At 43.2% G+C, this 24,014-nt stretch overlaps 2 protein-coding genes across 4 annotated transcripts in view; one reads left to right on the forward strand and one right to left on the reverse strand.

The window, feature by feature from the left end:
* LOC111856795 (interferon beta-like) lies at nt 1-13,536 on the reverse strand. Its single transcript, XM_023837038.2, has 6 exons — nt 13,510-13,536; nt 4,253-4,326; nt 4,073-4,150; nt 741-872; nt 477-560; nt 1-272 (listed from the first exon to the last, which is right to left on the reverse strand). The coding sequence occupies exons 2-6, from the start codon at nt 4,310-4,312 to the stop codon at nt 162-164; spliced, it is 465 nt and encodes a 154-aa protein (XP_023692806.1). The 5' UTR covers nt 4,313-4,326; nt 13,510-13,536; the 3' UTR covers nt 1-161.
* The window catches only part of plekhm1 (pleckstrin homology domain containing, family M (with RUN domain) member 1), an 18,267-nt gene continuing 7,760 nt past the window's right edge, over nt 13,508-24,014 (forward strand). Inside the window, exons 1-7 of one of the 3 annotated variants that reach the window (XM_023837035.2) lie at nt 13,508-13,877; nt 14,791-14,878; nt 15,651-15,898; nt 16,700-17,353; nt 18,152-18,536; nt 19,550-19,727; nt 22,595-23,503. In XM_023837035.2, coding sequence (XP_023692803.1) covers nt 14,825-14,878; nt 15,651-15,898; nt 16,700-17,353; nt 18,152-18,536; nt 19,550-19,727; nt 22,595-23,503 — 2,428 coding nt within the window. In that variant the 5' untranslated portion in view covers nt 13,508-13,877; nt 14,791-14,824. Of the gene's footprint in view, nt 13,945-14,164; nt 14,433-14,790; nt 14,879-15,650; nt 15,899-16,699; nt 17,354-18,151; nt 18,537-19,549; nt 19,728-22,594; nt 23,504-24,014 lie in introns of those variants that run through there. The other 2 variants (XM_023837037.2, XM_023837036.2) reach the window with 2 other exon arrangements.

Consider the following 24,014-nt stretch of genomic DNA (forward strand, 5'->3'; position numbering starts at 1 on the left):
TGATGTAATGTCAGCTTTTATTACAATATTATTACAATATTACAGGAGTGCAAATAAAAATAGATATTGGCCTAATAAATAACGAGAATAAATAATATAGCTTATAACTGAATTTATACAATTCAATGATATATAATATCTAAATATAGATAGCATTGTCTTCAGTCTTTTCTCCGATTCTTCATGTTGACAATAAATTGAGAATTCCTCAATGTTTCAAAGAGGCTCTCCATCTCAGCTCTTACAATTTCCCATGCACAAAGGCTGTGATTCTGCAAAAGAGTGATGCATTAAAAATACAGGCCTCACACACAACCACATTACTATTGGTGTGATCAGTTTCTTGTTTCCTTTTGCAATTTTAGTCATATAAAAGGTATATAAAACATTTATGTGTCAGATGCAGGGATAAGATGTACTGTAAATCTACCATTAATGTATGTACTGACTCATATGCACTGAAACGCTTTTCTTACTTCTTTTGATAAAAAGTCTCTCAGGTCTTTGAAGTAATCTTCCATTTTCTTCGTCTTTGTTTTTTTGGGGGTTGAGTTCTTCGGCTGAAATAGAGAGCAGTCGTATGAATACCTGAACCTCTGTTTCGGGATTACAGATATATCATTATTTTATTTGTCACTACAGTTTAAAGTGCTATGGTTTTATTGTGAGCCTTTCCTTTTAACATAAAGTGTGAGCAAATCAAATGTTAATGTGACAAGCATGTATTTCATGAAACTTACACAACGCGAATAGTTGACTTTCTGGCGAACAAGGAGTTGCTGGAGATTTTCCAGACTGGACTGCTTCCATTTCACCAAATGCAAATCTTCGGAGAAGAGTTCACTTGATAGTCTGATAGCTTGTTCGAATGTCTGAAACCAATGGATCTTTAGTTAATAATAACTAAAACAGGAACAAATGATCATGCAGCAGCAAATGAAAAATCATCAATATGATCAACATTCTGTGACCCTTCTATTATTACTATCGGGTAGGATGGGGGAACACGTCCCCTCCACTTATATTGGGACCTTCAAATGTCTCCCCACTTTTGACAGAAAAAGAAAACAAAAGTTCGATAAGCAGCATCCCTAAATAGGGTTGGATCCTGTGATACCTGAACTCCTCAAAATGTCTCCACTATCACAAACTACTGACAGCATGTGGTTGCTGGAGGTAGGAGTCCCCTCACATGCGGGCGCATCCGCGTGCCTATACGCATGCATTGCCATTGTCTCCTTTTATCTCCGTTTGTAGATAATTGTAAAAAAACACGCATTCTTTTTAACCTATACATGGTTTTAAAATTTTCCACTTCCACGATGACCTACCGATTTAACGAAGGATAAATAACTCAAACACCGATGTCACTTTCTAAAACATTTTATTCAAAACCCATCTATACTTGCCGCATTTGTGACTTTGCGCATTCTGTTTGTAATCCGCCGCGGCGGGTTTTGGGTCCTGAACGAGTTGAGAACTGATCTGCCTAAGTTGTGCCCGAAGCAGTTTTGGTCATACAGACCAAAGTGTTATGCAATACAGAAAAAAAACTATCTGGAAAACACAAAGATCTAACACAGTGTTCATCGTAGATCTTAAAAATGAGGACATACGCTACTAAGTAAACCATCCATAACTATAGCGGTGGATGCTGTTGCCTTTTTATAAAGGATTTGGATTTACAAATAGCAACCAATATAAGTACACATACATTTTATATAGGCTTAATCTATACCAAGCCTGTGTTGGATACAGTTGTTCACAGAATCTCTTCCATATCTCTGATAGACTAATTTATGTTACTATAATAAAGATAACTGCTTAATCTAAGTTCAACCTAACGTGAAATTATGGTTGTTAGAATAAAGCAATAAATCAAGAATGTGTCCTCACATAAAATGTAACATTATAGTATACTGGGGTTCAGTGACTTGCAACACATTATACAGAAGGCTATCTGTTGTTTATGCTATTGTCCAACAGGCTATTTGTGGGTGATTAGCAACTCCATCCCAGACAAAAAGTAACATTGTATGTCTGTAGGTCCGTGTAAATCACTGTGTATTGTAATAAACCATTAGCCCAAATCACACCAAATGCCTCATAAAAGTTGAGACCTCCCCCCACTTCAAAAATCTGTCCTGCACCCCTGATTACTATATTTATTACTAACAGAATTATACCCATAATGCATCAATAAATGTTTAAGCATGGTATGTCTGAATTATGACATGGTGAAAAAATTAAAGGCAAGCTAAAAATCCCTCAAAAGCCACTGACGCCTAGACGGCAGCCAACATGTTCTCTAAATAAGATGCTGCTAAAAGTCTATATTATCATTATTATTTCACAACAGTCCTTTACCTTACAAACCTTACAATCATTTCTAAATTAGTAAATGTAATTGGTACAGAAAATGAATGGGTGGGTAAATGGATAGATGGATGGATGGTAATTGTGATTTTTTTTTTTATAAATCACAGAGAATTTACATATCTGGAAGCCAAACTTTGATAAAGTGGTAACTGCATTGTTCACTCAATTAAATAGGCTACTTGATGTTAAGAAACTTTAGTACGTTAGCCATCTTGCTAACTAGTTTTGTTCATTTATAACAGACAATTACCTATGCCTGTTAGTGCCATTGCACTATAGGCTAATTATTTTAACAACTTAAGTTTACATGGCATTCAGACTCAGCTAACAAATGTTATAATGCATATCCATCTAAATCTACCTTGTTAGATAACTAAATATCATGTGTGTTTTCTTTCTCATTCTCAGTGCACCACTGAAGTTCGTAAGCAGCACCACAAAAATGGAACGGAACAGAAAGATCCCACGATGATAACCAAGTTCAATGTATGGAATATGGTATTGTTCGGTTCCTTATTCGGTCATCCTGTTATGGTAGAGCATGGGAACAGATGGACAACCAATCTGCAGCTCCACAAGGGCGAGTTTTTTACGAAAAACATGACTAGAAAACAAAAGAACCACATGGGGTCAAAAACAAGGCACGGCAAACACAACAGAGAAAAGGATAAACTAAACACAAGAGAAGACTAAGTACCAGCAGGATCTGGAAACCCACAAGACCGACCAAACAAACAGATCAAACACAGCAACAACCACAATAACCAACTGAGGAACAGACCAAAGTCAGGCACTTACATACACTTGATAACAAGACTAGATGAGGGACAGGTGAGAACCATAACCAATTAACCAGTCACTGAGGACTCAGGGCCACAAGGAACAGGTGGGGTACATTTACAATCAACAGGCACTAGAGTCTTGGAAACATTAATAAATACCTAGGGTTTCTGACACTAGGAGAGACTTGGAACACAAGTAAAACAAAACATAACTGAACAAGACACAGGTAGGGAAACCATTAAGAAGGACACAAAAGCAAAAGTCTATATTTCAATATAAGAAACCAGGGGGGAACAACCCAAACTATCACATTATGTTTGGTTCACGATGGATGGGATGGCTGCTTCTTAGCCACACACTGAGCCACGCAGCAGCCCAAGGAGCTGGCAAACGCACTAGGTACATAACCCCAAATGGCATGAACTGCAAGAACTGCTGGCCAAACGGGGAGAGGAGCGGACGGGACAGGACCGGATGGGTACTGATCCTGACAGGCAGCGCAGATTTCCCTCAAAATTCTGACCATTTACACCTTTTATTTTGCATAAAAAATTTTTAATTATTATTTATTTTAATATATTTATTTCTATTACATTACATTCTGTCATTATTCTTTATTTTATTTCACAAATGTTATGTTTTTATTGCGTTGCTTTATTTGCGTATTGTTTTTTACAGAAGTTAAAATAAAGTACTTGTGTTTATTAAAATCCCTTTGTTGAACTTAATAATTTAGATTATGATAAATAATTAAAAGAAGTCAGCGATAAGACTGCATCACCTCCAAGGCGAGGGACCCAAATTACAATGTAATTTTACATGACTGGGGGGTGGGGTGCTAATTTAATCCCGTACAAAATGCAATCGCATCACGGTAATAAATTAATTGAACTGTTATTCTATTTCTTACCTGGTCTACGTTCTTCGGGCGTTTTTTGATCCGTATGCTCATCGCCTCAGCAGAGCACTCTGACGGCAGTCTCGGTCCCTGTTAATTTGCACAGCAGAAATGGTTAGTAACGTTGTGAAATATGATTATCTTTTCAATAATTTTAATTATGACATTAACAGTAAAAATAAAAGGTCTTACCATGGACTTCAAGAAATGAAGACTTCGAGTGATGTAGTGATTCGGTTCATTTCCAGCCATACATCTTGAATGGACTGCAGGGAAAATGACCAAGACATATAAAAGCAAACCTGCTGTAAGATTCATTGTAGATCTTAAAAATAAGGACATGCGACGAAGTAAACCATCTATAATTATAGCCGCAGATGCTGTTGCCTTTTTATAAAGGCTTTGGTTTTTACAAATTTACAAATGGGCGGAAATTTGTAAGCATGGAAAATGAAAGCGCATGAAAAACCCGGCAGTGGTTTCATATTTACCTTACATACATTCATTAAGCGGACGTTTTTAATTATCCCTGGAGAATTTCGGGTTAATGGGACTTGCTGGAAATCTGTACAACTCAACGGTGAGGTATATATAGGAATCGGGGCAGGGGGCTGTTCCCCCCAGTATTTTATTAGGATTTTATTCATCACCCCCAATAAATACATACATAGACCGTAGGATTTAAATTATCAAATTGTTCCCCCCCCAAAAAAACCATATAACTGTCTCATACGCCATTGGGTGACATAAACCAGCCAGCTATGGGATTTGAACCAGCACACTTATGATTACAGTCCTACCCACACTACCACAACCAAGTAAGCTCTTAGAATGTTACGTTTTGGACAGGAGTCAGAAATAAATGCTCATTCACAATGACTTGAATTGTTCATAAACGGTATATTCCCTTCTTTATAATGGGTAGGCTACTGTACAATTGCTCGTTATGGGACTAGAACGTAACACTATTGACAAACTGATGCTTAAACCTCAAAGTGGCCACAGAACAAACGCGCATTCAATATTGATAGTAATTTATTCCCCAAAACAGTTCAACGCTTAAAAAGTTAGATTTTGTAACTTTTGGATAGTCACGTTTTATGTGAAATATAAAATCTTACAAAATACAGCTTGCATGTGTCTGGCGGAGTCGTTCAGCCTGCATACGTTCTTGGTACACATTTGGCCAAATCATTTTCTGTCGTCTCTTTTTCCGGAATTTCCATTCTAAAGCGAGTCAATGAAGCAATTCTCAGGGAATCAATATATTTTCGGTGTCCTCTGTGTCCACATTTTCGAAATTGTTACGAATCACGAGTCGAATGCATTACCTTAGACTTTATTAAAACCACCTTACGTAATCAGTGTATTTCCTCATGTTTTCTTTCGTCATCGACCATTTTCACTTTCTAATACCACGTATCTAATTATAGGTCTCTATCCTACAGGACACAAAGACCGCTTATGTCTATATGTTTACTTGACTCAAAACCTTTTTGGCTCCCTGGGAAATTTCGCTGTTACATGGAATGCGGGTGGGGTGGGGGGGGGAGTTTTGCTGATGACGAGTCACGATTATCTGTATACCTACAAAGAATTCCATGCAAACTGATAGAAACTTAATTTAAAAGCCCACATTATATCCATTTTTTTAAATCGATATTTTTAGTGGAGGCAAACGATACTACTTGCGATAGGACGACCTTTAATTAATGGATATCCTTCTGGTCTGTAATGGATGGGGTGGTTTTTGCCCGGCTACATTAGGTAGGCCAACATTTATATTTATATTCTGCACGTCGTCGTCGGATCAGAGGGTAGGTACGCGTAGGTTGATGTGTCCGTGTTCATTGTGGACGTACATGCGTGGTGGTGGGCGGTGTTTGTCCCAGTAAATATTACGTAGTGATACATCAGTAACATATAGGCCCCCGTCTGTGTCATTGAATGTGGTCCCCCTGCACCCCACGCTGTTCAGGTGCATTAACTGTTCACAGCTCTTAGGAGCCGTCTTTGTATTTCTTTGTTTTTATCCCGGATTGCAAAACTGCGTGAATCAAACACCATTTTATGTATTACAATCAGGTGCGGATTCAGAAAATTTTGCATGGCGGTATTAGGGGATGCAACACGGAAACATTTTCAGATGCGCAGGTATATACGCAGGCCCATGAGACACTTAGGCCTAACGCAAATACGATCAGCGATTACAAAGTCCAGCGTCAGTGCAACAATCAGCAGTTTATTGTATATAAGTGATCGAGATATAATCCTAAACCCAGCTGTAACAACCTTAACCCCTACCCATGTCTAACCTTAACCATAAGTAATAGAAAAAATGTTAGGTTACAGGTTTTTAATCACATAGTTGAGAAATCATGGGTCCCCACAATTTAATAATTACAAAAACGCAAAAACACATACGCTGCTTTTATTAAAAAAACAAACATCAGCAATCCCTGACGACTCAATATCATTGTCTATCCCGATATTTTAAAATTAAAACATCGCGTATTATTTTTTTAGATATTGCCCAGGCTTACCACAAAGATACAGAGAAACGACATCATACGTTGTTGATTCGTGTAAAGTATGTTTAAATAATTAGAAAGTAGTAAAATTTTATCAAACAGTTGTATTACTGTAAGTTCAAAGCTTATTATGCGCCTCGTGGCGTGGGAAGGAGAGCCAGGGGAGACTGGGTGAAAGGGGAACAAACCAACATGTACTGGAGGGGTAGCGTATACATGGTACTTCGAGCTTGGGAGATTATATTTGACGTGCTTTAAGTCAGGATAGCTGTTATGAATTATATTGATTTCGATTCCATAATAATGATTTCTTGGATTCTTCAGGGGAAGAGGTCCCCATCTGCCACCCCGTAGATCCGCACCTTAGTCTAGAACAGGGGTGGCCAATCTTATCCACAAAGGGCCGGTGTGTATACGGGTTTTCGCTGCAACTCCCTAATTAGATTACTAATTAGAGGACTGATTGGCTGAAGAGTCCTCACGCCTGGGTTTGAACAGCTGACCTGCAGGTTATCCGAAAAACCTGCATACACACCGGCCCTTTACGGATAAGTTTGGCCACCCCTGGTCTAGAATATAACATGATCAGCTCAGACTTCGCAAGGGTTTCCATTTGTTTGCATTTGCTTTTGCTAGTTAACACAACAAATACATTTAATTCCAAAGGGTTCCACGCATATGGTCTTCATGCTCCGTAGAGAACCGTCAATGTCCATGTCGCATTGCTTACAGTATGCTCAAGATTGGAAACTGAGTGCGGCTGGAAACAGTCTCTCTGTTACTTTGTATCACTCAGATTTATGGGCGTACCTCATGACGTTTTTATTGAAGTCGTGGGATTGGGGATCCCTGACTTGCGCCCTGTTATTTCTGAGGGCTGACTAATGGAAATCGTATATTGCGACATAAAATGTAAAGTTATAATAGTACTGAATGTAAGTCCTGTTCAGTACAAGGAGAAATACGTAACTATTCGCTGAGGGGACCAGGAACTAACTAACTCACGAACTAGACAGACAGACAGACAGGCAGGCAGGCAGACAGACAGACAGACAGACAGACAGACAGACAGTAAGTAAATGATTACTTTCGGTATAATACCAGATCCATGTTGTTTTAACCCTGTAGCTTCATTAGAATATTTGACTGAAATAGATACTCTTGTATTCAGTGTATTCTTCTCTTATGGGTAAGCAGTAACCTGATTGTCTAAAACTGTAAACAAATCTTCAAAAAGCCCCAGTATCATTACTAATCATTTGGAGGGTTGGAGGCGTGACTCAGGTGACTGAGAGTATTAATTCAATGCACTTGTTCCTCTTTTAGTATCTTGACTAACTGCTGAGACACTGACTCCCAGCCTGTCTGTCGCCATAATGATCTGTTTTCCCTGACAGCCTGCCCATCATTATATTTACTTCTTGCCAAAGTGGCTGTTTTAGGTTCTTGTATTAACCCTTGTGTTTCGTGGGTGACCCCATACGTGACCCCCTAACCCTATTCCCAAGGTGAACCACATGCTCTGGGCCCCCTCCCCCCATGTCACATGGCTTTATTTCACATTCTGACTGTCCTGATTCTTGCAATAGAAAATTTGAATTGAAAAATATTTTATCAGTACCATAGCAGTGCAATGGGAATTACTGTTACCTCACCCCTCTAGGGTTAGAGGTGTATTTGGATTTTTTATTGTGGAATTTTTCTTAGGGAATCTTGCAAGTTCTGCCTTTCAAAAGTATTTTTTTCAATAAGCATAGTCAATAGGATTGAATATAGTGCTTGCATATGAATGTATGATATTCACACAACATTTTTATATTACAGCATTATTTCTTTTTAAATGTTGAATACTTTCTCAACATTTTCAGTTTGTGATACTGAAGTCTCATGGTAGATTTGGAAAGAAAATTGGACATCGGTCGGCCCGGGTGGGAAGACATATTGGGTCTGTTATGTCTTGGGCAAGAAGGGATTGTTTTGAATACTGTGTGCCCTCGCCTCATGATGAGACGGATAGTTCCCCAGACGCTGAAGAGAGACGGGCAGTGGAGAAGGGGGGGGGAGAAGCCACCTGCAGGGAGGGAGTGGAAGCGCCCCCACCTGGTGCACAGAGAGCTGTAGTTATAAAGCAGTCGCAGTAGGCCATACGCAGTATGTTACGCAGTAGTACAAATGTATAAGTAGCTGTCACATGAATTGTATGTTAACCATGTATTTACAGTAAATCAATATCTATATCCACATCTCAAGTATAAGTCTAGCAGTCGAGGAATTTGCATAAAATTGCATAAAATGGGTGGATGTACCCTGCCACGAAGGTGAACCAATAGAGCAGGAGAATTGTGTTTGTTATACATCTGAGCTTGCTTTGTTGGTGTTTTGTGACCAATCACGACTTAGAAGTCCTATTATGGAATTGGGTGTTATGGTTTATCAACTGGTTGCTCTTTGTGCTCGGGGTACCTGGTGCCAGAGCGTGATGAGAGCGCTTGGCTGGATTGCTTGAATAAAAGAGATAACTTTGCTCAACAAACTGAGAGGTCCGGAGATTCATTCTAAGTGGTTTAACTCGAGTAAATAGAGAGGTTGATCTATATTTTTTCTTCCACAGTAGACACTAAAATGGTAAATGTATTTCAGTTAATCTAAGAAAATTAATCTGGTTTATTAATGTTATTAATTTTAGTCCACTTTTAACCTTCTTTTACGAAATCATATTCTTCCTACTTCACTCAGCAAATATCTGTACAATTTCATGTTGCATTTGTACCTGTAACATTCCGTGTGATGCATCCAAATATACACTTTGCAGATATGTAGTGATACATACAGTCATATACACAGTCACATGCGTAGCACATTAATAATGCCACTGAGGCAGTTCCACATAAAACTGTTTCTACTATATATGAAAAAAGCGGTTTTGTATAGATTCATATTGCAGTTTGCGACACCAACATGAAATGACTGAATTTTGATGGGATTTTCCTGTAACACATGAGAGCACAGAGATTTTAATTATAATCAGTGTAAATAATTTACGTATACATGCTGAATAAGTTATTGAACAGTATAATATATTATATAATGTACAATATATATAGTACAATAACACATGGCTTAGACTGGGCACTCAAACAAAATCATTTGACCTGACTGGCATTTCAGTGGGATGAAACTAGAGAACTCAGGGAAAACTCTTGCATTCGAGCTAACTGATGCAGAATGGGCTAGGGAGCCCTTTTAAGATTATGGTAGGATTACCATAATCCCTGCCGGCCCCTGGAGGATGGGCTCCCCCTTTGAGTCTGGTCCCTCCCAAGGTTTCTTCCTTCTGGGGAGTTTTTCCTTGCCACTGTCGCCTATGGCTTACTCACTGGGGGCTTTGGGCGGGGATGCTGTAAAGCGCTTTGAGACGATGTAATGTGATAATGCGCTATACAAAAATAAATTTGTTGTTGTTGTTACGGTCACATTTCAAAAGTCCGATGAGTGCAAAGCCTATTGCTTCATTCTGTATGCTACACATTTAATTGTATTTTATCTGGAGTTGAAGGTCTGTAGGTACTACAAAGTCATGCCAGCAACTGTAATCATCACCAAGGCCTGGAGAAGTGAGAATAGTCTGTTTCCTTCCATGGCTTCTGAATGTTTTCAGCTATGTTCCCATACAGAGAATTCTCAGTGAAGTAGCAAAATGATGGGCAGGCCATGATTTTTTAACCACAGTAAATCACATGAGGGTACACCCTGTCATAACACTGTGCAGTCCCTTTTTAATGACCACATATTCATAGGACAGCAGAAGGCAGGAGGCGCATAGACTGATTTGCAGGGCGTTCAGTCAATTCATGAATCCATAAAGAATTTCATTCATGATTATGAGACTCTGGATGACATAAAAACAACAGAAAAATTGAGTCTCACTGTGAAAATGTAGATTCCAAATAAAAACCACTGAGCTGCAGTACAACATTCTTCAAAGTAGTTTCTGCATTACCGGGGAATTAAGCCACTCTCAGCACACCACAAAGGAGAGTAAAAAGAAAAAAAAACAATTCCCCATTCTACAATCTTCACATCTGGTGGGTTAGCAAGCAGCTTATGCACACTCATGCACATACAAAGCCATGGAAATAATTAAGAGACCACTGTATATTTTTTAATAAATCTGCATTTTTAAATACTGATTTAATTGTGGTTCTGCTGGCAGAAGGCTACACTGAGAAAAAAGTTGCTTCCAGGTTCAAATTTTCTATGACAGCAGTACACAAGAATAAAGTGAAGCAGGAGACACTGGAAACGACCAGAAACCAGCCAGGTAGAGGGTGGAAACGACCTTCCAATGCCAAAGATGACCGTAAACTTATCCGACAGTTTCTCATGAATAGGAGGATGACATCAATTGCAACCTTAGAAAGGAATGGGGAACATTAAGTGCAGGTCTGAAGTGCACTGCTAGGACAGTTCGTATCTGGCTCATAGAAGCAGGATTGGAATCCAATAAAGCAAGGAAGAAGCCCTTCATTAATGAGAAACAGAACAATCAGGCTGCACTTTGCAACAAAAATATATATTATTCACAGACACACTCAAAAATTGAGAAATAAGTGAAACAAAAAATTGTGCTGTGGTCTCTTAATTTTTTACGCAGCTGTGTATAATGTAAACTCCCACACACTGCAGGGGCATGTTAACTGCTTACCTGGGGACCTGAGGAACTGGGAGACCCCCAGTAAGTCTCACCCAACAGCTACGTTGTGCCCAAAACTTCCCCCTAAACCTAACAATAACATTTTGTTTCTCGGTTCTACTCAATAAGCTTGTTATAAAATCGATCACTCCGGTAATGAAAGCCACAAACAATCCTTTATTCATTGCCATGACTTTTCACGAGAAAATAAAGGAGAAAATTATTCCAGTCCAGTCCCCCAAAGCACAAAGAATATTTTTTGAATATGAAACCAGCGGCAGCCACAGTCTCAACCACGTAGCTTTCGAGAATAAAGTAATCTTTTGATTTTCAACATAGCATAAGACAACATACACAAAGAACAGAAATTAAACATTGGCAAATCATATTTACTTATTACGTTTCATTGGTAACACAATTAATTGACGTATATTGAATGATCACTGCGATTTTACACGTACCTCAAGGCATCTTAATTCATTGAACTTGTGTATGGATTATATAATCTGACTCATCCATCCCAAACACCACAATGGACTTCCAGGGAAGCCTGTTGTTTCCCTGTTTTGCCAGCAGGTGTCCCTGGTCATCACATTTTTTTCTCTGTGTTTCCCTAGGTTTAGCTCATCTCACAGTCCCTGTTGTTTTACACTGCTAAACTGCTCCCTGAGCCACTGCATGGCTGAATGGGCTGAGCGTGCAGCTGAGTACTGCGCATTCCTAACCATCATGGGTGTTGGACATTTTGTGATCTCTTGTTTTCCCCAAGTTAATTATGCTTTTGTGCTCATGTATTTCAGTTTTGGTCTTTGTTTTGTACCTTTGATCTTTTGATTTGTACCACCCTGTATCTAATTTTTTAGATTCCTGTTTCACCAATGTTCTTAGCATCTCCTAGTGTTTGAATCCTGTTGCTAGAGACCTGCACTCCAGCGGGAGTACCGCGGGACCCAACGCACCGAGTGCGGCGCGGGAAAAGATTTGATGGGTGAATGCGGGTGCGGGCGGTAAGGTCCTCATGTACGTGCGGGTTTCGGGAGAATAGAATTAATCGCGGGACTCCCGCAAAATGGAATTATCTTAAAATCAATTTATTAAAAACAAATACTCTATTATTTATCTACTGCACAAAAGCAACAAGAACGACTAAATTAAAATTATAACAATTTACAGGCGAATCGTCTACAGAAACTACAATTGCCGAGCTCTGAGTGCCGGGGGACGTAACCGGACACCCCAAGAAAGAATCAGCCTGGTGCTTGGACGGGATGGCATGTTCTGAAAAGCTCCTCGTTCGTGTCAATGTTCATCATTCCATTTAATTAAACTCAAATAAAACGAAACATATTTGTTTATTTTCCGTTTCTTTTTTATATATACTCAAAAGGGAAGCAAGTGAAACAAATAACAGAGTAGCGGGAAGAAGCGGTAAAAATAAAACTACTTGTATGTTTACCTGGGGGATTTTGCGGGCGGGAGCGGGACAAAACTTGAATACCGCGGTCGGAAGCGAGAGAAAATAATATATATATTTTGCGGGAGCAGGACTGAAAAATCCGTCCCGCGCAGGTCTCTACCTGGTGCTTGTTAGTGATATTCACCTGTTCCCTGTAGCTCAGAGTCCCTAGAGCAGGGCTGGCCAATGCCAATTGCCATTATCAAAAAACAGAAGATAGAAACTTCGCGTATTTCAGTAATAATGTTAAGACAAATTCGAAAGAGGTCGCATAAGACACTCAAAGAACGTAAAACAACTAATTCACGGAAACACAAGCACGGTAGAAAGCGTACAGCGTCGTAAAATATTACGTATAGTGTTCGTATGCGTGAAAATATTGCACATCAGAGCCGCAAGTTGCAAATCGGATAGTGGCAAGAACCATCCTCTTCCCCTCTGTAACGGAAGAAAATGACAATTTCACTACAGGGGAAGAAATCATAAATACTGACATAGCAATATCACATGTTTAAGACACAGCCAACTGCCGGAGATCTAGTCTGTGATAAAGAAATCCCGAGGTATGCAGTGACCAATCGTGCATGCTCCCACTGTCAGATTAGCTAACGGTTAACAAGCCGCATGTCCGACAAGAAGTGAATCTCAATACCAAGAACGCAAAGACCGTACTTGCGCTCTTAGCAAGACCGGTTGCGCTAACTTGCCTTCCTAGAAGGAACTTGGGGCGCAGTGAATCATGGGATTGGTCTCGTTCGGCGAGCGTTACCATTGGAACTGGTCTTCGGCAATGGAAGATGACGTAAAACGGGTACTCGAGAACACAAGTACGGTCAAGTCCAGGGTCTTCCGTAAGCTAGCGTCACTTTGGCGGAAACAGCTGATGAGGAAACTGTAAACAAGGTCCCAGTGTGCGGGTCCATGCTCTAGTTCAGGCGGTTGTCATTGGTGTTTTGGCAGTAACGTTTATTTTATACAACCCATGCTGATTCTCAGCGGGTTAAAATCGCAGTGAAATACGAAGAAGTGCACCGCGAAACACTGTACCACAGCGACAAGAAATGGGGAAGTAATTAAGGGAGCTGCTGTGCTGGGGAGTTAAAGCTGAAGTCTACAGAAACAAAGAGCGTTTGTACGGTAAGGAGACAGCTTCCGGTTATGCGGGAGAAGACACACTGACAGTCGGCTCCGCGCACCGAGACCAGTACGGCGCCGTTGGTTTCGTTTTATCTAGTTATATGTTGCATGCTTGGAGTCACCAGTAAAACTTCGCTTGGCTCAATACGGTGACCATGCATCCCTGTTGCCAGTGAGGAAAAACGACCACGTACTTGGGGGTCTCACGTAAATCACGTGTGCTGTTTTTGTGCATGGCTGCATATTTGCACGTGACTGCATGATCAGTACACGCCCGGTATTTTATATTGTCGGGTGATATTGGTAGCTTCTACCTAATACATTAATGTCACTAACCGGATGACAAACTTGTTTGGATGACTAGGGTTCACGAGTTAATTTACGCGCTTAGCCACGTAATAGAAACAGGTTGGGAAAAAGGCAACAAATTGTTGTTTGACGTGTAGGCTATTGATCAGGCAATGTTCAGTGCTGATCGTTAGGATTGTGAGACGTGGATTTATGGTTATGCTGTTAACACAGCGGTCTAAATACCGTCTCGTGGCCAAGTAAGAGGTATGTCATTAAATTTGTGTTCTGCCTTATGTTTGATTATCACCGACAGTACCGCATTTGTTTGTCATTTATATTAATATCTATACTGTGTTTCTCGGATATTTTCTATGGGACTCTGTTATTCCAGATTTTTTTTGTTATTCCATAATTCGTTGAACTCGGGTTTGAATGGGTGGGAGCATCCAATATTACTCGCTTAACTGCTCAAGTGTCACGGAATGTTCTAGTTGGCATTTTGGGACACTTGGGATTGGAGCTTAATGTGTTATTTCTGCACTACTGAATTCTTACGTGTCTGTGTCTTTTTTCCCCTGCCTCACATTGTCAGCTGAGGATGAGTTGTGTTTTTGTGTTTCAGTGACATGCTTGAGTGAACCACCTGCAATAGTGCAATGCTTTCGACTCACTCACCAGAGAACTGGCCTGAACCGAAAGAAGTGAAACAGGTACAAGTTTGGGCACCTGTCTCTTAAACAGCTTTGTCCAAACTCAGAAGGGACATAATTTTAGCTGCTGCTGAAAACAGGAAGATTTCTGATCTTCATGGACAAATGAGGCAAACAGTGGAACACAATTAACTGGAACTGACAGACTACTGTAACAAGTTTTATCTTTAATCTCATACATTATTTCCTGTTAGGCTTGTCCACATAAATGGGAATATTCTTTTCTGTGATGGGCAACTTTTTAAAGGAGAACTGTAATTTAATAAATAGTTTATAAAGCAGACTATAGTTCCAAAAAGTGTTTGTCTTTAGTCAGGTGCGTATAGCTACTATTATAGCACCTAGTTGTTTGAGGGGAGACTGGAATAGAAACATAAGTTAGTTAATATTTGAAATTGAAATGTATCAAGTTTTGTTTACTGGTAAAAATGTGCAGAGATTCAGGTCATTGTAAGTACATCACTACAATGTGCAAGTCAGCAATTATGTGTCTTGACCTTTTGAGAAAATGATACTTCAGTGTTAGTCTGCAGCATGCAACTAGGGAAAAACAATGTGTGTTGTAGAAAATCAGGATGAGAGACAAAAGCAGAGAAGGTGGGGGGGAAAGGGTGTGGAAGTAAGTACTCTGTCACTTGACTATTTACAATATGTTTCAGGAAGTGGCTGCCTCAAGCCACCAAAATGTCACGAGTCCTGTAGCTGTAGCTTTATCCCTCCACCACACTTATCAGCTGATTTAACCCTTTAATCCTCTTCTCTGCCTCCGTAGTGGATAACAAGCAAGATAGCACTGTCACTCAAAGCCCTGCAGAAACGCTGCGTTACGACAGACACCGTGGTGACCAGCGAGGATGCCGATGCCAATTTGTTGTGCTGTGCCCTGGAGGCAGTGTTTGTCCATGGCATTAAGAGCAAGTACATCCGAGCTGAGGGCAGCGGGCGTGGCCGCAAGCCCAGTGGCCGGGGGCCCCTCCCCCAGCCAGTATTTTGGACCCTGCTGAAGACTATCACTCATCGGTGAGCTCAAGGCAGACGTTTCACTAAATGTTTTTCCGTCATCCTCTGTTTGTCGTGGATTTGTGTTTCCAGAGGCAGAGTTGTAGATAAGTACTGTAAGTCATAGAAGTTTTAGTTGGTTTTATTGTCATGCACGCATGGTGGAAATCTGATTGTTATAATTAACATCTACGCAACCATAATACTAAGGAATTGCATTAGCACTATAGTCTTTGACAGTCCTGAAATTGAGTGCAGCTTATTATTTAATTATGATGGTTATATATAAGTATATATATAATATTAGGTTACAGACTATAAATCAGATTTAAAATACATTTGTAACTAATCCATCCTCTCATCCATGTTCTGAAACGTGTTTCCTGACTAGCATCTCAGTTATTTGGATGAGCTATTGACGCTTTATAAACAACATTCAGATGTTCTAGAGCAGTGTTTCTCAACCCAGTCCTCAGCGAACCCCAGCCAGTCCACGTTTTTGCTCCCTCCCAGCTCCCAGCCAATCAGGAACACCGAATAGCTGGTACAGGTGCGCTGGGAGCTGAGAGGAAGCAAAAACGTGGACCGGCTGGGGTTCGCTGAGGACTGGGTTGAGAAACACTGCTCTAGAGTAAGTAGCAGTGTGTGTTATTTTTTAAGTCTTTCATGTGGCCGGCAGTTCATTCACTATAGTTCACATTTGCATGTGCTGTGGTCACTCTCTCTTTTCCTAGTGGCCTGTATGTCTTTTTTTGGCCCTTACTTCATTGTGCTTGTGTGCTGTGTCACCGTCTAAGACCCACGTCGCCTTTTCTCCCTGAGGGATGTGATCCTGGAGCTGGAACAGCTGAGCTTCATCAACAGCGATGTCGGCCGCTGCCGGGCCTGGGTGCGTCTGGCGCTTAATGACGGCCTGCTGGAGTGCTACCTGGCCTCTCTGCTGCGGGAGGACTCCAAGCTGACCAGCTACTACCAGCCCGGTGCCCTGATGCTGGATGCTGAGGAACGGGAGGTGCTGCTCAGTTATCTGCAGGGCCTGACCTCGCTTTCCTTCCAGCTGTCCTATAAGAGCGCCGTGCTCAACGAGTGGACCGTCACACCGCTGGTACTGGCTGGCCTCTGCCCCGCCATCAGTGACCCCCAGGACGCTCCGCAGCCGCCCCCGTCCACTGGGGTTGCCCCCCCGCAGACACAGGTGCGCAAGGAGTCCTGGGACACGGCGTCGCAGTCCTCCGGAGGCTCGGACGCTGTGGAGGTGCAGCAGGGGTTGGGGCACAGGAGGGGCGCGGGAAGCAGGGGCCAGCTGACGTCCTCCAGCCTCAGTCTGGACACCATGGGGTCCTCGCAGCTCTCTTCCAGCCTGAGCTCTGACAGCCTGCTGCAGGGCAATGGCCACAAGAGCCCAAGCAAGGAAGGATGGCCCACAGATCTGGGGAGGACGGCTGCTGGAGAGGAGCACGGGAAGGACCAGCAGCCGTGAGTCCAGCTGGCTGAAAAGCAGCCGTGAGGGGGGGGGTCTGAGCTTACACTCTGATTATTTACAGGTCACAGTCCAGTTATAGGAACAACATTACAAAAACCGCTGGCATTTTTCGGTTACTAGTATGTCATTGTGTGTAATACTCATTAGGGGTGTGACGGTACACAAAATTCAGGGTTGGGTACAAACCTCGGTCTTGGGTTCGCGGATTGAAACAATTTTTGGTACGTGAAGGAATCCTGAATTATTCTTGAAATTATTTATTATTAAAAGACAAACACGACTAAGGCAGTGTCAACGTATTCGAATTACAAAAGGTAAGAGATGCTTATTTGCACATTGTAAAAAACATATAAAACAAAGAAATTCTAAAATAAGACTACCATAACAGTGATAATGAACTTAAACTCGTCTAAATCCCGTGTTTTCTACTGTTGAGTCTGGATCCATATCTGTAGTGATAAATACCCCTTTAGCCATAGTTATTTTTTTAGCCCTGATCTGAATTTCCTACCAAAAGTGCCTTCGATGTCACAGGGAGACTAACTTGCAGAGGCAGTTTCTGCTCCGGTCGTGCACACGCTCGCATGATGTCGTCTCGAATGAGTTAGCACATTGGTTGTGTTGCTAGCAGCATATCTGAGTTTGGTATAACAGAGCTGACAGACAGTCTTGGTCTTACTAACAGCACGACAATACACATATATAGTACATGCCTAGATTTCCTTGCCGTTGGTATTAGTGGTAGTCGTGTATTATGTGGGTGATGTAGCATGCAGTCTGTCCATTTGCAGGATGTCTCTGGTGGAATATGAGGACGGCGTGCGCTCCAGTCAGGACTCCACGCAAGAGGACTCCTGTCTGTCCAGCCTGGCCCCAGACCACTTGTCGGAGGCTGCGACGTCCAGTGGTTCGGATGTCGAGATGCCCATTGCGGCACCGTCTACCCCCGAACCCTCCATGCTCGCCCAGGATGAGGAAGCGCCTGAGGAGGAGACGTCCGCTGCTGCCCCCGCTGTGCCAAGTGACCCCCCAGACACTGAAGAACTAGCTCCCCCACTCGTCACTGAGGTATCTCCAGATCCCACCCCGGAGCCTGTGGGACCCAGCCATGCCAGGGAGGACCTCAGCAGGAAGGCGTCTGTGGCCTCGCTCCACTCCCCAACCACTGGCCAGCCTGTGAGTCCCCCCCTGGCTCCACTGCACCTCCCTGATTTATTAGATTAGCTTTTCCCTGATTGTTTTTTCACTGCTCAGTGATAGAGCTGTTGTCCTGTGTCCATGTGTGTGAAGTTTGTATGTTTTTCTGGTTTCCTCCTGCATCCCAAGAACAAATATTTTGGCTAATTAATGTCTCTGATTTGCCCGTTGTGTGTCTGGTTGTGTGCATTTGTGCCCTGTGATGGCCTACTGACATGTTCTCTCTGCTTCCAACCCCCTGACCACTGGTCAGACGACGGGTAGATAGATGTTTATCGCCAAATAAATGGATGGATAGCAACAGTTCTGCCCAATGAAAAGTTTTTGCTCCACACTTGCACCTACTGTTCTCTGTTGTAGCATAGCAACCATAATGTCATTGTAAGCGTGGTTATGAAGCATGGAAGTGCAGCCATGCCTGGCCTAGCACTCAGTCGTTGCTTTGCAATGCCTTGTCTTCTCCACGTACGTCATCCTGGCTCATGGTGGTCTAATTCTGCGTTCCATTTACCTTGGAGATCGGAACTCCGAACTAGGAATGATGCGTTCCAATACAGCAATTTGGAAAACCATTTAGCAATAGCACAGGCGTATAAAAACTGTAGCAACACGTCCACAGATAGCGGTCAGACAGTACTGTGTGTACGACCGATTTAGTGAGACAAATAAAACATAAGTGCTAATAAACAGTGTAAAACTTCAGCTTTAACTTCTGTTGACAAAGGCTGCAGCCATCTTGGATTCTGAGCTCGGGGTTGCAGAGATTCCACCGAGTTAACGAGTCGGAATTCAGAATTCAGACTTCAGGGGGTGCTCCAGTTGAAATTTCCGACTAGGAACTCAGAATTTCCGAGCTGCGAGTTTAAATGGAACGCAGAGCTACGATTGCTCCCTGTGTGTGGCATTCGGTGCCAGGCTCCTAAACCCCGCCTCAAAACCGTGAGCCTTCTAATCAACAATCTGCCTGACATGTCCGCCATGTTGCTTCTCAGAAATGGTCCTGGATCTCTGAGGATGACTTCTACAAGCCTTGCCCTCAGGATGAGATAGAGTCCGATGGGGCGCCGCATACCGACACGGACCTACCAAACGGAACGCTCATGCCCCCCACACCCGTGGAGGCTGAGCCGACTCAGTCCCCCCCCAGCGTGGTGCACCGCAGGCAGATCGGTGAGGACACCCGTGCTTTGTGTACCCATCTCCTCTCACTTTGAACATTTCTCCTCTCCCATCAGCTGGTCTGCCAGCCACGTCCATGCCTGCTGCCGTATGGTCTGTGTGAGCAGCTGGTTTCTGCTTTGCATAATTCCAATCCATGAGAAAAATACAGTGCAATACAAACGCATTACCAGGGAAGAGAGATAACAGATTGATGTTTATTTGCTTGCCATTTTTACTGCAGATTGGAATATTACATAGTCAAAGCCAAACAACAAGGCTGTGGGATTCTGTTAACTTTGGTCAGTAAAGGCAGCTGGCTGCTGTCTTTGTCACCACACGGGATGCGTTTGGTGTGTTTACAGCAGACAGTTTTTGTCCCGTGGGAAGCAACTCATGCTTCACGGCTATGGAGCAACTTCCTTTCCAGTTGCCTTCATTATTGGTTGATCCACTTCTCACAAAAAATGGAGAGGAGAAGGGGTGGTGAGAGCCCGTGTGCAAGCCCACCCCCCCCCCCCGGAGCTCGCCTGGTGATGCCGACACCTCACCCCTCTGTGGTACTTCTTCAGCTTCCTCCTTACAGCTCGTGTTTACAGTGTGTTTGTGCAGGACCCTGAATATCAGTCCACCATTCTTCTGCCTTTCACTGCGCAGCCGTTGTGTTTACCACCTTTCATTACTCCTCTGTTATTTTGCCCCTTTTGAGAGAAATGAGAGAAAATGAATGGTGTATCACTGAAAGACTGTAAACGGAGTCTTAGTAGGTAGCTATGCAGCTTCATAAATATCCCCAGGCTTAGGCTTTGAATCCCATCCCTATCCTGAGTCTCTATGTTCTCCTTGTGCTTTTCTGTTTCTTTCTAATACTCCGTTTTCTCCTCCCTAAATTGCCCACAGTGGACCTCTGGTTCGCATCAGGAGTGAAACACAATTCGCCGACCCCCTCCCCCCACCTCAAATTTATAGACGATGACTTGTTCTTTCACCCCATCGGTCTTGGCTTTGTGTCTCTGGTGGAATTTGAGCCTCGAGGAATAACAATAGAGTATAGCAGGCTGTCGCATGCCATTATATGTGTGTGCGTCCTTCCAGGCTGCCCTCTGCCGTGGGCCTTTGTGCTCCGCACCCTTCTGCTTTCCAGGTTCGCTTTGATCCTGTACCAGATAAGTGGTAGGAGGGTTAATGAACGGGTGAATGAAATGAAGTCTACGTAGCCTTTGTCATGCTTTACCAGAAAGGTTTTCTTTCCTCATTCTTCTCCTTCTGTCTTGCTTGCCACTAGTTTGATGTTTTTCTAATACTTTTCCTGCGATCTTAACATTCTCCCGTCCATTTGAAACAACTCCTTAAAGTACTTTCATTTGCAACTCGCTGCCGCTCAGCAAGTCTTCCACTGATGTCAAAGGCAAAGCATTCATGTGTCTTTTGATAACTGACATAATTATTGTTTCGTTCCCACAGGCCTCTTTTCTCAGTTTGCCTTTGTTTCCCAGCGAAATGTATCTTCCTCTTATCTCATCCTGTTTTTTTTTTTTTTTTGTCTTTTCTGCCCTCCCCAGCCTTTGGTTGTTCTTTCATGGGGAGTTCTTCCTCATGTGTGCAACCTGTTGGTATCAGCTGGTGTTTAGGCGACACAGAGCTCTGTCCGTAGCCTTAAAGCTGCGGTTCGTACAGACGTGGATTTTTGTTTGAGGTCATGAGGCCGCAGGCTTGTCTCATGATTCATAATTGATGAATCCAGATGGAAATGGAAGTTTTCCTTGTGCAGGTCTGACTCCCTTTGACACAGTCTGGCATTTTTTTCTCTTTGCCCTGTTAAGATTAGCATGAGTAAAAGATTAAGTAGGAGCAACATACAGTCTACTCAAACCCATTTTTAGTTCACCTTCTGATATATATATATATACATCCTGATCAGGGTGTCTCCTTCCTGACACTTGTGACTCTGTACTCAGTGGATGGATGGATGCTCACATACATACATGCATACACACCTTTACATACCTATACATATCACATGGAGATACAAGCTTACTAAGCCATTCTGTTGACAGTCAAAGACAGACCGTAACCTGGAGGCTTAGGAGTGTCCATGCCTTTGTATGTCTGAGGAAAGTAATAAAATGTGTCCATTCATCTAGCCTTGTAAATGGGTAGGAGCATATATCGTTTTCATTGGATAAGAGGCATCTTGGCAACAAACTGTGTGTAATTGGGGGTAGTGTGTAGCTCAGCATGTCTACGATCAGTAGAGCACCAGCTTGAATCCTAGGGTCAACACAATCATTTCAGTGTTGGGCCCCTGAGCGACGTGAGCGTGGCCTTTCTCCCCCCAGTCACCCCGGGGAGTTTTTGACCCCACTTTCAGTTGTACATTGCATTGGGTAAAAGTATCTGCTACGTAAAGGAATTGCAATTGTACTGCCAGGAAGCAGTTTCCCTATCGAATACTTTTTATTGGTGAACGAACTTACAAACATGTCTGACCTCATAGTCTGTGTCCACAGGAAACCAAAAGAGACACATGTTGTGTAGAGGTATCTGTGGGTTCGGTACATCTGTGATCACTTACAGTGACAGTTTTGTTTTTCTGCTGTGGGGTTTTGAAGGTTGGACAGCACTTAGTAGGCAATCTAGTTGTCCACTTATTTTGTGAGCGAAACAGAGTCTTCGGATGAAGCATGCAGCTTTGTATGAGCATTCGAGGGTGGAAAGTGTTCATCTCACTTTTTGCTCTTTCCTGTCCATATTGGACTTCGGTCAGTTGACGGCACAGTGCTGTACCAAGTAGCAATCAAGCTTCTCCTGAAAGCTGAGGTGTATTCCGGTTATCCCCCCATCCCCTGCCCCGCCCCACCCCGCCCCGCCCCCTGCAGGCCTGTCCAATCCCTTCCGTGGGCTGTTGAAGCTGGGCCACCTGGAGAGACGTGGCACCGTGGGCCTCTGGAGGACTTACTACTGCGAGCTGTCACCCTTTGAGCTGCGCTTCTACCTGGATGCCGAGGAGCGTTCCTGCTATGACAACTGTTCCCTGCTTCGCTGCGAGGACGTGTGTGTGGCCACCGCAGATGGCCGCTTCGAGCTGGCCTTCCCCGGCAAGCGGCTTCTCCTGCGGGCGCCCTCCCACGACGAGGCCGAGGACTGGGTGGACCGCATCGTGGAGGCCGTGGCCAAATGCCGGCCGTCCCGCCGTGATGAGCAGCAGCAGTCGCCAGAGGCCATCTCGCCGCAGGACACCGAAGCCCCCGTCTCCTCGCCACCCATCCTCAATGACGCCTCCCCTGAAGAACCCGAGCTTGACTGGATGCGGCCCACGGAGCTGGAGCCGGAAGCCATCAAGGAGGCAGTGTTGTACCTGTCCCAGGATGACCGGTCCTGGATGCCCTTTATCTTCTCCCTCTCCTTGGAGGCGCTGAAAGTCTTCCAGGTGCAGGAGGGCCGCAAGGCCCTGCGCTTCACCCATGCCATTGAGTCCATTCGGGATGTGGTGCCGGACACTTCTCTGGGCAGCCCCGCCTTCTTTCGGGTGCTCACGGCCCGGAACACCCTCAAGCTGCGGGCCGAGAGCGAGGAAGAAGCTCACTCCTGGAGGGGACTCATCCGGGTGGCCCTGAACTCCTACCTGGAAACCTGTGACGGCAGCACAGCCGCCAGCGCCCCCACGGGGAGCGGTAATGCGCACAGGCTGGTGGAGCACAGCCTCAGGGAGGACGGGGGGCTGCTGGCCCACCTCTACAGCGTGCCCACCGAGAAAGGGCTGGACGCTCAGAACTTCAGGTGTGCAGGTGAGTTCAAGTGGTTTGCTGTATTCCAAAAATGCAATGGGCACGAGTTACATTTTTTATAGCTACGTCGGTCACCTCATCCATAGAGACCAAACAAACAGTGGGACAAAGACAAGGAAAAACAGAGATTCTGATTGGCCTGGTTGTGTGGTTCAGATATCACATGAACTAGCACAGCACTTCATACTTCATCAGGCATGTAAAGCATTCGATTTGCAGGTCAAATGAGTAATTCTGTCCTAAGAACATGGCAAAGACCCACATTGGCTCTATATTATCTGCTTTTATCTTTTATTTGCAGGGTAGGGAATTTTTTGCATTAATGTTCTTACAAACAACATAAAACAGACACATTTATTTAGAGGCAATGAAAAGACATGACACAAAATGACTCTTTTGAACCCAACCAGTGCAGACAATCTCCTAGCAACAAAACTCCCAGCTGACCCTATTCAAACTTTAAGAAGACAGTTGGGTCTTCTTGTGCCAAATGTGTTTTCTTATTTAGATG

Source organism: Paramormyrops kingsleyae, chromosome 5, assembly GCF_048594095.1.
Source record: "Paramormyrops kingsleyae isolate MSU_618 chromosome 5, PKINGS_0.4, whole genome shotgun sequence".
NCBI classification, from domain to species: Eukaryota; Metazoa; Chordata; class Actinopteri; order Osteoglossiformes; family Mormyridae; genus Paramormyrops; species Paramormyrops kingsleyae.